General features: G+C 39.6%; 1 protein-coding gene across 1 annotated transcript in view; it reads right to left on the bottom strand.

Moving 5' to 3' along the window:
- Positions 1–191: 191 nt before the first annotated feature.
- SEC61A2 (SEC61 translocon alpha 2 subunit) overlaps positions 192–15,481 on the bottom strand; it is an 18,961-nt gene continuing 3,671 nt past the window's right edge. Inside the window, exons 2-12 of the mRNA XM_029958086.1 lie at positions 14,082–14,149; positions 10,242–10,307; positions 8,683–8,761; positions 6,190–6,321; positions 5,942–6,051; positions 5,195–5,348; positions 4,071–4,231; positions 2,847–3,044; positions 2,452–2,643; positions 2,238–2,314; positions 192–1,282 (exon numbers count right to left, since the gene is read on the bottom strand). Coding sequence (XP_029813946.1) covers positions 1,096–1,282; positions 2,238–2,314; positions 2,452–2,643; positions 2,847–3,044; positions 4,071–4,231; positions 5,195–5,348; positions 5,942–6,051; positions 6,190–6,321; positions 8,683–8,761; positions 10,242–10,307; positions 14,082–14,149 — 1,424 coding nt within the window. The 3' untranslated portion in view covers positions 192–1,095. The remainder of the gene's footprint in view (positions 1,283–2,237; positions 2,315–2,451; positions 2,644–2,846; positions 3,045–4,070; positions 4,232–5,194; positions 5,349–5,941; positions 6,052–6,189; positions 6,322–8,682; positions 8,762–10,241; positions 10,308–14,081; positions 14,150–15,481) is intronic.

Raw genomic sequence — 15,481 nt, forward strand, 5'->3', positions numbered from 1 at the left:
AAAAGGAGGAATCTTGAGGTTTGATTTTTTTAATTAAGGCTGCTAAAACTTAATCAATTATATTCTAGAAAGAGGAAGAATAAAGAGGAAAAAACGGAGCCTTCCAGACCTACTTCACTATCAAGGCATGTTAGAAATGATCAAAAACTGCATCTGAATTACACCTGGCACAGATAAGACCCACGAGAGAGTTTAATTAAATAAGTTTATTGTCTAACGCGCACAGTTGTTACATCGCCGCTGTAAAGTGCGACAGGTTTCCAGCAGGAACTCCCCGTTCCCCTCTTCCCTCCTATGAACACACAGCTTCAGGAACCAGGCCTTGTTCTTTAGACTCACAAAAGCGAAGTGGACATGAAGTTTCAGTGGCACAGTTTTCACAAGTACATGTTTAAACAGAACTGCTGGGCCGCCCTGCCAGCGTGACAGGCGCTGCCAGGATGTCCCACAGGAGCCCAGGGCAGGAGCCCAACGTGCCCCAGGATGCAGCAAATCCACCCCAGAACCAGTTCACAGGTGAGATGAGTATCAGCCCGCGGTAAAATGTTTGCTTGCCCACCCTTGGAGCCAAGGGAAAGGTGCCTGGGTGGAGACACCGCAACGGAATCAGGAGTGCTGAGTTCAGTGATGGGGAAATGGGAGTTAAAAAAGTATAAAAAATTAATGTATAATACAGGTACAAATAAATTTTGTCAGGAATACTGGCACGTGGCAATCTGAACTCAGGTGGGTTTTTTTTTCCTATTAAGGGCAGGGAAATTAAATTAACATTTTACTGCTGTGTGCAAAGGCGTTTTTACCGCTCTCAAACTGATACATGTTACCATCTCACTGTAGTGTCTGAACAGCAAGGTAGATGAATTGTTTCCAGCATTACAGGCAACACTAGATAATAATACTTAAACAAGATAATGTAAACTTTATTCTTAAGGCAGCTGGTACTAATGCTGCACACAGGCATTGCTCAGTGCCCACGACAGGAACGGGACACGTAGCACTTGAAAACAAGTCAAAAGAAAAGAGCATTATTCGACTAAATGACGCATGTTGTCAAAATACCTTCCCTTTCACACAAACCATGAAATATTTGGACATCTAGAAAAATAATGCACCTACTCCTCCGACTTCAGCCTGTTCTTTTACAAATATTTCAAAATACTGATAAATAATGGTGACTGCAAGCAGGATGCCAGTGCCGGAGCCGATGGCTCCCAGAAAGTCGGCCAGTACTGAAAGGGCCCCGATGCACAAACCACCAAATGCAGCTGCCGTGGGGATATACCTGTACCAGAGGGAAAACAGGAAAGAAAAGGGTATTTACAACCATGGATTTTCATCTGAGGAGTCTACCAACATATCTACTACGAAAATGACCAACTAGAATAAACTGAAAGAAAGCAGGGTTAGACTGGATATCAGGAAGAAAAGTTCTATACTGTGAGAGTGGTGAGGGACTGGCACAGGTTGCCCAGAGGTTGTGGATGCCCCATCCCTGGAAGTGTTCAAGGCCAGGTTGGATGGGACCCTGTAGGATGACACCTACACATGGTGTAGTGAGCAGCATCCCTGCCCACGGCAGGGGGGCTTGGAACGAGATGATCTTGAAGGTCCCTTCCAACCCAAACCATTCTGTAATTCTATGAATATCAAGCAATAAATTAGCATTGCAAATGCAACCCTGCCATGAGCTCTTACTGTCCTCCAGTAGAAACACAGTAGAAACTAAAATAAATACTCAGTGATAGGAAATCTGTGTGAATAACCAAACACAGGCAAAGCTTTTCAATTCAGTTTTAACAACTTTACATGGATATGTGCCATGGAACCTCCACAGTACTATGAGTAACTGCTTTGACTTAAATATGTAGGGATCAATCTACCTTTCAGTATAGCTCTGCAGGCTTTACTTGCTGTGTAAAATACAGCTTTGGTAGTGCCATGCTAGGTCGGTAATGGTAATAAATAAAACACTTGTGAAAATCAAGGTATCTTTCTTTTACAAACACAGAAGAGATTCAACTCAAATTCCCTCATTATGCCACTTAAAAATCGACACCACAGGTTTATCTCTATCCTACTGCTATAACATCTTGTGCTTAACTAGGAAAGACAGCTACATGGGAAGAATCTTCCCATTTGCAGTGAAAACAGGTCTCAGATTTTTCTGAGAATATATATTCTAGTTGACACTTCCCCTGCACTCCTAATCATACAGCTGGAAGTCAACATTTCCTTACCTGTTAAGCTCGTGAACCATTGAGGTATCCCTGTGGCCTCTCATCACCATTTGCTGTTCTTTGAGTTGCTTGGCAACCTGCAAAAAACATTATTTTATGAAACTGCTGCAGTGTTTCACAGTCACCTGATATTTAGAGAGGGTAACAACTGATCAGTCAGTGGCTGGTCAGTTCTAAACCAGGGGCACTGTTTGAAAACAGGCAGGACACCTACATCTTTTGCTGATGAGCCAGACACCTCGATCCAAGTCTTGGAGAAGAACGCACAGGATCCCAACATAAATATTATATAAACTATTACATGGACAGGATCCTCAAATATTGCACCCATGGATTCTGGAGGGGACAAGTAGTAGCACAGGCCACCCACAGGGTACGAGCGAGCAGGGCCACCACCACTGACATCCTGGGAGGGGAAGGAAAAGGCAGCTGGTTATTTCTCACAGACCTCCCACATTCCTATCCTGTATTTATAGAGGAATTCCTCCTCCAGGTTTAAAACTGCTTTTATGCACAAATGTTAAAAAGTAACTATTCCAGTTTTCTGCTGGTTAAATACCAAAGTTTGACAATGCAGGAATACACACAGATAATTTTATAAGTACTTACTGCCCACTGTCCCAGTAAGTTCACCAGGAAGTTGCCACTGAAACGAACAGACAACATCTGGGAAATGACGTAGAGGTTGGAAACTAAGGCAGACTGCAGGATGATGGGAATGTTGGAGGTATAAAAGAGCTTGATGGGATAACTGCTGTACTGCCCACGGTACCGCGCAGACTTGATGGGCAAGTCCACTCGGAACCCCTGCGGAAAATAACACCAGTGCACCAAGTTTATCTCCAGACAGAAGGCATTCCCAGTATGCCCCAAAGTTATTCCTGACCATGGAGTTCTTGCTAGATAAACAAGGAGGGCAAGGTCTGAGACAGCAAAGCCCAAGGGCTTTCAGCTACAGTCTGGATTACAAATTTTAGGGATTTTCAAGTGTTACTGCTTGGTTGTATTACATTCCTCTTATATAAACATTATTTCTCATCTGCTAAATGATGCTCATCCAAAATACATTTTATAGAACAGGGTTTGATAAAAGCCTGTCATGGCTTTTAACTGAACTAACCAGCAGGCTCTTGTGTCTTTTGTTTTCTGGGGCAGGATCCTCTCTGAGCATTCCCAATAAAAACCACATGGACTTGAAAACCTGATAATTCTTTTTTCTTTTTTTTTTTTGCCAGCACTCAGACACAACAACTTAAATAAATTTAAAAAATCAAATTTTAGCCACGCACACACACACAAAAAAATCTCAATATGGATCCTCCTTTAGTGTCCATTTTAGTAAATGCTTAGATTTACGAAGGAGCACTGGCTAAGTGTTTCAAGAAAATTAGGGAAAAAACAGTAAGCTATGCATCAATTACATGGCTGTTTTCTAGAACAAATCTGTGTCATACACACCTCAAAGAAGCAAAGTTCTCCAGCTCTGTCCAAAAGTATTCTTTGAAGTCAATGATGAATATCAAGCATATTATTGGTGTGATGCAACCACTGCAGTTTCAGAAGCCATTTTTAGTAAAAATACTCTCATAGTGTGTTTGGCATTTAATGGAATGTGAGATTACACACTGAGTACCAGTAGGCCTGGCTATAAAATTTAACAGCTGTGCTGTCACAGAAGAATGTTTCTGAAATAACAATACTGGAAATAAAGAGCTCCTTACTCAAAGCTAAAACACTTCAGTTACTCTGCTTTAAACTTTCCCATTTTTTCCCAGTGACTGCAGCGTCCAGGGTCCATATGCACTTCTACAGAGCCACCATGAGGAGTTTTACCTGGAAATATATGACCACAGCAAATACAAACACTGTAGCAATCAGGTTCATGAGATTGGGCAGGTTCTGTCGGTAAAAAGCCTCCCGCAGAGCCCGGACTTTGTCGGTTCGTGTAGCCAGGAGATGGAATAATGCAATCACAGCACCCTCAAACTCTGTTCCTGCAAGAAGCAAAAAGGGAAAAGAAATTTTAATTTCCAAGTTGAACACATTAAAACAAAAACCCAAACCCTTTCTTCTGGAAATTTTAAGAATGACATAAAAAACCTGGTACAACAGGACGTAAATCCTGTTACAACAAATATGTCACAATACAGGATTTGCTTTAGCTTATGGAATGTAGAATGATCTACCAAAACATTATTCCCGGTTAGAAAAACCAAAATAAACATAAAAGTCACATTCATGAAAGAATACACTCTTCCTTTCTTTTCTGGGGGCAGGAGGATGATTGGAAGAAAGAAATAATAAACGAGGAGAAAAATAACTTTAGAAAAGCAGTAATAAAATGCAACAGAACTACTGAAAATCAGGTGCAAATGAAAACAGACTAAAAGCATGGCTCAGGATTTCAAATGAATGCAGTCACTAGTTCATTTCTTAATGCAGACAGGTTGTAGCTTAACGTGCCATTTCAGAGGTCTCAGGACACCCAGATGTTGTCAAAGACTGGCTGAGGACTGAAGAGATTGCAGCCTCTGAAGAATCAAGCCAGCTTAAAATAATTCAGAGGCACCAACTACTAAAGTGTCCTGTAGCCCCAAACAGCTGGAACACGAACAACTCTCTGCATGTACAACATTTCCTATGTTCTCTTTCTGTGGACTAAATGATGCTAAAAAACGAGACTATTTCAGTTTGGAAATCCAAAAATTTTCATTCAAGGGCCTTCCAGTCCCATTTGAATTTCTGCAATTCAAATCAGCAAAGGCAAACTTGTAGGTTATTAATATTCACATAAGTCAGACAACATTTCCATCTTCACTGTTAATTGGACAACTGACTGCAGAAGTGAATCACTACACATTCAAACTTTTTTTGAATAGCCATCCAACCAACATCTGATAGTTCATGTGCAGTTATACACCCCCTGAAACACGTTGTAACTGTAGCAGCACACGTACCTCTGCCAGTGTTGATGGTAGTGGGACTGAAAGCCTTCCAGACAATGGTTTCACAGATATTGGTAGCAATAAACAGGGAAATACCAGACCCCAAACCATAACCTTTCTGCAGCAACTCATCCAGCAGCAACACAATCAAACCAGCCACAAACAGCTGTGGGAAGAGAAACAAAACTCAGCAGAAACAAGAATAAATCAAGTCAAGAACTGTGTATTAATTCCCTGCTTCAGTATTTTTCATCGTGTTGGAGAGGGATCATTAAGTTTTTCATCTAAATATCATTTGTGCAGTAATTCTGCCACCTGCACATCTCACCTGGCCATGAGACTTTTCAACGCAGAGGGAGCAAACAGATTACTCAGTAAGCACTTTTTGAAACAAAATGTTTAAGTTTGTGCATTTACTGCTTTGTTCTACAGGAGAATGTCTCAAAGCTGCACCTGTGCCATTTAGTGAGAAATCCTCCACAGCACTGAACAGCAGCTACTGCTTTCAAAGTCCACTGATTCCTGTATTTTCAATTAAGCAGCCACTCCTATCTGGAATACTTTTGGTATTAACTATCCCAGCTTTCTCCTCCTTTATGAAATATTTAGAATTTCTCATTTCTAGACAGATACAAAGGATGATGCTTTATAGCATTAAAAGTAAATAAACAGAAGTCACCCAGACTTAGAAAGATTTTTCCTTCCAGCTACACTGTATCTAACCAGTCTCAGTTACACACAAAATAGCTCATTACAAACCTGAATTATAATAAGAAGACAAATTCCAGCACCCATTTCAGCAGGATCTCCATACATTCCAGTCATAACATACACAATGGCTTGCCCAATGGTAATAATCATCCCAAATACTAAAACAAGAGAGAAAGCAAATCCTTTAAAAAAATCTGCTGAAGTCACCTACCAAAGAAATCTCATTTCTAGTATCACTTGGCTGCTTTCCCAAGAACAAAAATATGCTTAATAATTTTGATTGGAGCAGTGCTTACATTTCTGAGCTCCATTGAACAGGGCTCTGTCTTTTGGGGTATCCCCAACTTCAATGATCTTTGCTCCTGCCAGCAGCTGCATGATCAGACCCGATGTCACGATGGGGGAGATACCCAATTCCATCAAGGTACCTAAGCAGGAAGAAAAAATGAATACAATTGCCATTCAAGCACCTCTCCTAAAGAATTAGGTCTTTTGAAAGGTTTCTGACATGTAAAGAATATTCTTCATAATGCTTCAAACATGCACATTCCTGTACAGGTATGACAAAACAAAGACAGTTATCCCCTCACAAAACACTGCTGGGTTAAAATCTCTAAGCTTGAAGGCAGCATGTAGCTTTTAACCACAAATATGTTTGTGGAATCATGCTAAAGGCTAATGCACAATGAAGCTCAGCTTTTTGGCATATCCTCAAGAAACCAACCACTGAACAGCACCTTGTCCCTGGTTGGTTGTTCTGCCAGTGCTTCAATTGTCACATTTTCCCAAAGTTTAATTTTGCAGGTCACAAAAATATGTTGCAGATCCACAATGTCTGATAATGCCCATCTCAATACAGAATGTTTCTTCCATATCATCTTTCTGGAGCCACAGCATTCCAAGAAATTACTTTTTGAAACCTAAGTTGTCCTTCAGCTAATACCAGAAACTTTTCTCTTATCTGAAGACTCTTGCAAAACTAAAATGTTGAAAATGTGGATTAAAATTAAGCAATTAGAACTAGCAAGTGATCAAACTTCCCACATTTCTTAAGCTGGAATTTAAAAGAAAAAAAGTTTGGGTAAGAACACATTTTACAAGTTGAAAATTTAGTTAAGCCAGATCAAATTACTTGGTCATCATCTTTTCCATGGTCACTCAAAGGACCCAAATAATGCACCTTTTCTTTTCTGATGTTAAGTCACAATATCCACTAAGCAGATCCAAAAAAATCAGCTCACAATTCTTTTCAATTCTGTACATTTAAGTGCAACTCATGTGTAGTGCAGTAGTGTTCCATCATAAAATTACTCAGAAAAATATTAATAAACAATCATTTAGCCACTGAAGGCTTGTGAAGTCTCAAAGAGAACCAGAGACAGGGGAAGCATGGTCTGTAACAGCCTACTGAAGATGAAAAGAAGTAGGAATATTCTATTTGTGGCACCTTACAGATCTGTTCAGACATTTCTTCTGATCTTTTCAACCAGTTCTTAAGTCATTAGGTTTTCCCTCTTATCCCTCTGCAGCTTAATTTTCTGAAGAGCCTTTAATAAATGATCTGAATTTCACAAAGGGGTTTTGAGCACCCCTCCTATTGTCTGGAGCCTTCTTTTCATTGCTGTCTAACTACCAGAGTTCTCACTTCAGCCTGAATTTTTAAGAAACCTTAAGCCTCATCACACAATTATTTTTCCTTTTTTTTTTTTTTAAGTTTTTTTCCTGCTATCAAAATGTAAAATGTGAAAGCATTAAAGTCATTATTATAATTTAGTTCTTTCATACTTGTATCCTAGAGCTTACATGTTACATATTACATCATCTCTCATGGAAATATCTACTCCTCCAACAGCCAGAAAATTAGGATGTTGAAAAGCCTTTATCTCCCATCCTCCAATGACTTCTAGTCAGTTTATTTAAATGAAAATTCACTTTCCCACTCCTGCTTTTTATTGCTTTCACAGTCTTTATGGTCTTTTCTTGGCCACTGTTCCCCTTCTGTCTGGGCAGTGGGCAGCATATTTAGTATCATACACTGCTAGTGAGACACAGACTTCTGTGTGCAAATTCTGCAGCAGAGTTTGAAGCAGAAAACCTATCTACCTTAATTTATTATCTTCACTGGTGTGCCAAAATTTGCCATTCCTAAATAAACAGTATCTTCAGGTCAGAGGGTTCCACTGATTTTCTTACTTCCAGCCAATTTTCCAAGCTACAGATGAGATCAGTGTCCTCATTTAGAGTCAGGCATGACAGGTCACTCATCTTAAGTTTCAGACTTCTAGCATTAGTTTGAGTCTTCTTATACATTTGGTTGGGTTCCACTTTACTACTCTAAAATTTAAACTTAGTTTGTTTTTGCTAAAATTCATGTCTAATGATCTCTGCTTTTAGCTTTCCCACCTATGAAAATTACTCACCCATAATGCTGCCAAACTATTATGAGGTATTTTCTAGTCAACACTCTCATATTGCATACTAGTGCTGCTCCTAACTGGAAAGCCAAAACATTCCCTGTCCCACATATTAATTAGAAAGAGACTGCTCTATAATCCTAAACAGAATCATCCCAAAACTTGAGAATCAACATTAATCTCATCTGCATGTCAAAAGAAATCCCACTCCCAAGGCGAAGTACTCCTCGAGTACCAACTGGAATTACATTTGTGTTCAGAACGTTCCAACGTGTTTCACCATGACATCTGGCTTGGGTGACACTTAACAGCTGACTGGTTTTCTCCTGGTCTGTTTATCCTGACAGAAAACAGGGAGAGGAATAACCCACTAACCTCTGTTTGACGCAAGAATGACTCGCATCCAGTAGAAGGGATCTGCAGAATCTGATGACATGATTCCAAACAACGGGATCTGTCAAAGTGCACACAAGTATTAAACAGAAACACACAATTAGCATGCATTAATACAAACATCTTGACATGCAATGACTCAACTGTTACATTGTTTAATATCTTTTTTTTTAATTAAACCAGCAGTACCGACACCATCTATTTTAATCCTCCAACTGGGATATGACTCAGAGGACTAAACTAAGACCCTTCTACAGGAAAAAGCAGAAACCTCTAGAAAGAAGAAGTCTAAATATTAAAGTTCTATAGCTGGAAATATGTTTTGAAATATCCCATATGGAACTGTCAAAGTTAGACAAGTTCATACAAAGCTTCCAATATTCTGTATGTCAATATTGAGGGATTTTGAGCTCTTCAAAACTCTTCTTAATCACAAAAAGAGTACCTCAGGAACCCAGGCAATCTTATAGATGAATTCCTGAAAACTCTGATCTGCACCAACTGTTTTCCTTATTCAACTACTATAACCTTTTATATATGTTCAAAATTCTAATTGTACAAAGTTCTCATTGTACAAAATTCTCATTGTACATATATCCAGTTCTAGTAAACACAGATAAATTACATGATCTTCCTGCTCTAGTGTCACTCCCACCTCCTCCTTCCAAAAAACAGGTAGGTACAAGAGCTGGGTTTTAGCCTTTAAACAGTCCTTCAGAGCTGAAAACAAAACCTGTTAAACTACTGCTCCACAGTCTGGAATTAATAAATATAAGCTAAAAAGATTAATTCTGAAACGTATGGTCCATTTTAAATCTTCCAAGAGGTTCTAAATATATATCTACATCAGGTAATAATACATGGATTCTCACTTTCTTCAGTATTCTTTAAAGAAAAGCAAAAATACCTGCACTGTTTACAACCCAAGCACAGGTTCCAGGAACGCCTACAACTATGAGTAATAAAGATCACATAAATGTTTACATAGACCTGCATTTTGTGGGGGTTTTAGCCAACAATTTTACCAGTACAGTCAAAAAAAACCCCCAAGTTCTAAATGTCAACATAAACCACCTCACAAAAACATTTTCCTGCCATCTTTACAATCCATCACCTTGTTCAAGAGGAATTGGGTAAAAACAGTCACTTTGATTTCATTTTCATACTTGTCACTGCTAAAATTTAAATGTAGCTATGAATAGAGAGTAAACAATACATTGAATTGCTCAGTTTGTTTATGCTGCTCAGTAAATAATTAGATTGGCTGTTTACCCTGCAGCCACTACCATCATTTGATAGGACCCTTATTACAAGAAAAGAACATTTTGTATTTCAGACTAAATCAAAAGCATTAGTTTCTGAAAACATACATAATCAGTAACAAAGACTATTTCAGAGAATCAGAACTTTAAATACTTAACCATAAAAATACATAACTGAAACTGGGTAGGTCAACGTGAAACAAGAACTTTTTGCACTTTCAGTGTATTTTGCATGCACAGAACACACGATTTCTGAAGACAGAAAACACTGGTCCCCACCTGGCAGCACACTAAGAAAATGAAGAGTGTGATGGCCGTCCATAGCACCTTCTCCCTGAACTGGATCTGCAGGACAGAGCAGAGATGAACGTGTTCATTGTGGGTAGAACTTTCACTGCTCTCTCACATCAGCACTAAATGCTGCACCATTCAGAACCCAGTGCAAAGATACTGAACCAGAAGGCATCATTTCTCATTGGAATTAATTTTTAATATGATTTCAGATTACAGAGAGAGGCAAAGATAACTTTTGTGGGATCTGGCAGACAGCACAGTGACATTCAGTCGGTAGAATATATTTTATCTATACTATTCTAATACAGTGGGTATTTACAGAAAAGCAACAGTACACATACCAGAACAAACATGAAAGATTAATGCAAAAAACTTATCTTCAGTGATTAGTGCTCTGGGCTACAACAGATTGGAGGCTCTTTTGTAAGGCTGGAAGTTATTAAATAAAGCACTGTTAAGTTTTTAAAGAGATTTTACTGCTGTGAAGACAAGCGATAAAAACCAGAAGAACCGTAATTTTTGGACAGCAATTCAAAATATTTAGAATTAAGTTCTTCAAAGGGTGTTAGAGGAAGCTTAAATTCACCATTATGTTCATAGACACAGAGCACAAAATAACTTTTAAAGACTCTTTGTTTCCCTCTGAGATATTTTTATTGATGTGGAGTACATATTATTTTAAAAAGAATGCCAGATCAATGATCACTAGTCACTAATTCACTGAAGAGAATCTCAGGGTCACATCACCTGAGGCACCTCCAACTAGTGCCAGGTGCAAGAAGAGAAGAATCACAAGATTTAAATTCGAACCAGAGAATTACTCAAAGCATGAGACAGAAGGAAATGCACTTGAAGAGACCAGAGAGAGCTGAGATGCAGCATTAGGTTCAAGGTCCCACCTCTCCTCCACAGACTGGAAACCTTAGGATGAGTGTGTTCACTGTAGGCAAGAGCAGAGCAGCTACTACAACCTGACAGGAACTAAAATGTAAGAGAGAGAGAGCAGAAATGGTTGGAACCCTTTGCCTCCAACCACTGAATCTGCCTGTAGAGAAGCAGCAAGATAAAGGATTAGTGCCTGGTTTTGTATGTACTGAACACCCACAAATGAGAAACTACAAACCAACGCAGCAGCAGCAGCACAGCTCCTCAACCAAAAGAAACCCCAGAAGGTAGTTATGTCTTTGTAAGTGAAACCACGCACTTAGAAGCAAAATAACCCAAGTAATTTAATTTATTTACTGATACTGCCTCACTCTTAAAAGAGAGCAGATGCTAAAAATACTTCAGTACGAAGTTATAAAAAGAAAAATAGTGACAGCAGCAAATAAATCCAAACAATACCTTGTGTTAGTGCTGACCCATTTTACCAAGGGCTGTCTTGAATTCCACAATTCAGATTTTAAGCACAGACTTCCAAAACCAAAAATGCTTAACCAAATTATCTCTGCAGCCTCACAGTTAATCTTGGCTTCGGAGGCATCGATCAAGGTCTAGAACTGCTCTGGTTCTCCCTACAGCTGTGGTGAATGTGAGCATTAGAGGAATTCTGCATCACCCAAATCACAGTTACTCACAAGGAAAACAGCCTCTGTGAGTCAAGAAGACAAAAAATAAAAAGGAAGCATCCAAATCCATATGCCAGGAACAGCAAAATACAGACTGGTACCGAAATATTCCAGCCACAAACGCTAACAAGCACAGGGACAGTACATTTCACCATCTGATCTGATTCAATTGGACATTTTCTTCCTTTGACATTTTCCTTAAATCGTGTGAAAATGAAGGGACTTAATCACCATCATCTTGGTGCTCTGAACAGTGTGTTCTATTTAGAAAATCTGTGCATGAGGGAAATGTGAACCCATACCAGTAACTACAAAAGTAGCAATCGCTTCTGTTAATCAAGTTGGCCAAAACACAAAAGCAACACTCCCCAGAGGCAGAAAAAAAACACTTCACTCATCAACAATAATGGCAAAATGATTCAATGAGAGCCCAACTGAATCAAAACATCATTTTCACTTAACAATCAATACAGGTTTAATGAAAACAGATGTCTTCTTCTATTTGGTTATCTTCATTTCTCGTCCTGGCCTTAACCCATCCACTAAAACCATCACTCATCATGTCTGCCAGTGACAGCTTGCAAGGAAACAATAAATTACAAAGAATTACAGTCATATGGAACGACCCAAGTCATTTGATAGACTACACACACACAAGGAACATGACCTGAAGTGGTCAAAGGGCTCTTCAGCCTGGAAAAGATGTTCCCAATTGCATCTTCACTTCAAATTTGTACAAAGGTGGCAACTGGCAGCCATTGTCCAGACAGGGACCCAGATAGCCGCAAAGACAAAGTGACCCAAAGAGAGAGGACAGGAATCTTGGCACCTTTCTAGGCATCCTTCATCTGCTGGGGGAGGGCAAGGACAGACCAAGCATCTCTTCCTCTCAGGCAAACACCACCTGTCAGTGAGCTTTACAGAAACATCAGGATCTGTAGATTTGTTTCAGCTTTCTCTTCTCACTCACCTCACTAGACAGAAATGGGATGGCTGATAATCACAGATGTGCCATAAATCAGACCCAAATGACTGTACCAAGGTTCACCACTGCAGAGACAAACATGGGGACCTGCCATCCAGACCTGGTGCATCCAAACCTTAGCACAGGCTCTACTCTGGAGATTCCTGCTCTGAAAACACCTTTGTCTGAGCTAAATAATTCGTGTAGAAATCTGTCCCAAGATTGGAAGATGCTGGAAAGCAACAAGGTAAGACAGATGGAACAAACAGATCCCAATGTTTCTAAAAATCAATTCCAGAAAGGTAGAATCATCAGTTTTTACTGTATCTTCTCCATTCAATCCAGCAGGCTCAGCTATGGTCACTGGCATAAACCTCTCTGCATCCAATCCTAACCTTTGGGAATGTCTCATTAACAAAAGAGGATTCTCTTGGATGGTGTCATGTTCCCTGCTAAGCATTTCCTTGTAAGAACATAAAAACCAACATACAGCTCCAAAGGAATTTTCATGGAAGTCACAACAATGCATATTAGTTCAATTTGTTACTCTGATTAGAACATTTGTCACCCGAGCAGTAAGTACTTGCTTGAGTACTTGAGTTTTGGAAGTAAAAAATGGTATTTGGTTGGAGTTTTTTTGGACAAGGCAGGTCTCTTTATGATCTGTAGGAATCAACTGATTTTAATCTAGAAAATGTGCCAAGAAATGGCAGGAGTTTCTGGGGCTGGAAGACTAGAGAGATGAGCTGTAAATGAACTTCAGGTCAAAGAGAAATGTCATATCCAGTAGGTGAACAGGGAGCAGTTATCTGAACTTATCACACACCACCTTCCCACTTCAGCAAGGTGAATCACAGCTATGAGAGTAGGAAATAATACGTGGGAAAGGAAGAACTAAATTTGTGGTTCCTGAATTACAGTGCAATCCTTTTCAAAGTAATATATAAGCCAGCTCAAAGCCAACAGTGGTATCCACAGGAAAATAAAGCTTGAAAATTCTGCTTTAGTATATTAAAGTATATCAAGTCACATGGAGCTGAAACTAAATAAACTCAGTCTAGAAATGAGATTTTTAAAAAGAAATAATTAGTTAGCATAGTTACTGAGGGGAACAACTTAAGAGAAGGCTGCTAAGAATTCATCAACATCTTTTACCTTAACATGGGTTCCCCCTCCTCCAAAGAATATGTCCTAATTTAGGGCCCACTCTCTGTGTTAAAGTTAGAGCTTGGATAGAATATCACAACATTCTCTTATCTGTGAACCAACAAAAGAACATAACGTGGCACTCACTTTTCTTTCCGGTTTCTGGATTTCAGGCAACACTGCACAGAACGGCTTAATAACTTCTAAAAATTTTACTGTTCCAGAAAAACAAACACACACACAAAATAAGAGAGAGAAATACATTAATGGACCTTTATGCATTTATAAAACTTCATAGAACTTGATTTAGATTCCAAAACTGTCTGAAAACTAATACCCTCTTAAAACAAGTTGAAAACAAGGCAAAAAGGTGAAAGAGAATTCTTGTTCTAATCAGAACTGACCCATTCCTTTTTCCACAGCTGGAATAATTTTAGAGAAGAAGAGGCACTGTATATATCACCAGAAGTGAACTAAATTGTATTCCATCTAAAAATAAGCGACCTAGTATCAGTCTGTGCTAGTTAAACACAGAAACAAAGGACTCTGACATGAAAAAGTATCCATGTAGAGATTAGAATCTTGTGTTTTAGAGAAGTATTTAGCTGGAAAAAATAATTCAATCGCTAAAATACATTTAGAAAATGTAATTTAAATCAGTGGGACACTTATTTTGATCACAACTTCAGGGGATTTTATTTTAGCACTCTCTTTGCTGTTTCTCCTTTAAAAACACAAAAAAGCTCAACAGTTTGAGCTCTTTTTCTGGAAGGAAAAATGAAATCAATTTAAAAAAAATATAAAATCAAACACACATGTTTGGTGGGAAATTTGTCCTTCAAAACTTGGACATTGTTCCCAGCCCCAACACACTGGGACAGATAGAGAAATCAACCACCAGTTCCTCTTCGGAGAGAATACATTTATTACACTGTAGAATGCGTTTATTACACTGTAAGTAACATTTGGGTTGGAATGCCACGTTTACATTTACACTTTGCTGTGACATTTCTCTCCCTATCCCAAGCCCTTGGAGAGCTCATCAGAAGGTGCACTTCACTCCCCAGAGGGTGCACGGCTCCACCTGAACACAGAATCCCAGTGGGTCAGGCTGGAAGGGACCACACTGGGTCATCCTGTCCTCCCCTGCTCCAGCAGGGCCATCCCAGAGCACATGGCACAGGACTGGGTCCAGACGGTTCTGGAATATCTCCAGCGAGGGAGACACTCCACACCCTCTCCGGGGAATCTGTTCCAGTGCTCGGTCACTGCACAGGAGAGAAGTTCTTCCTCACATTCAGGTCGAACTTCCCGGGCATCAGATTCTGCCCGGTGCCTCTTGTCCTGCTGCTGGGCACCACCGAGCGGAGCCTGGATCCATCCCCTCGGCACCCTCCCTTCAGATACTTACATACACATATGTATGTGCATGCAGCATATACTCTATACGCTATATATAAACTACACAGTGTGTACATAGATATAGACAGATACGGCAGGGCTAGAGGGGAATAAACCCCCCACAGAGCGGTGCCCGGCAGCCCCGC

The sequence above is a fragment of the Manacus vitellinus genome, unplaced genomic scaffold (genome assembly GCF_001715985.3).
Source record: "Manacus vitellinus isolate BGI_N305 unplaced genomic scaffold, ASM171598v3 scaffold_13_pilon, whole genome shotgun sequence".
NCBI lineage: Eukaryota > Metazoa > Chordata > Aves > Passeriformes > Pipridae > Manacus > Manacus vitellinus.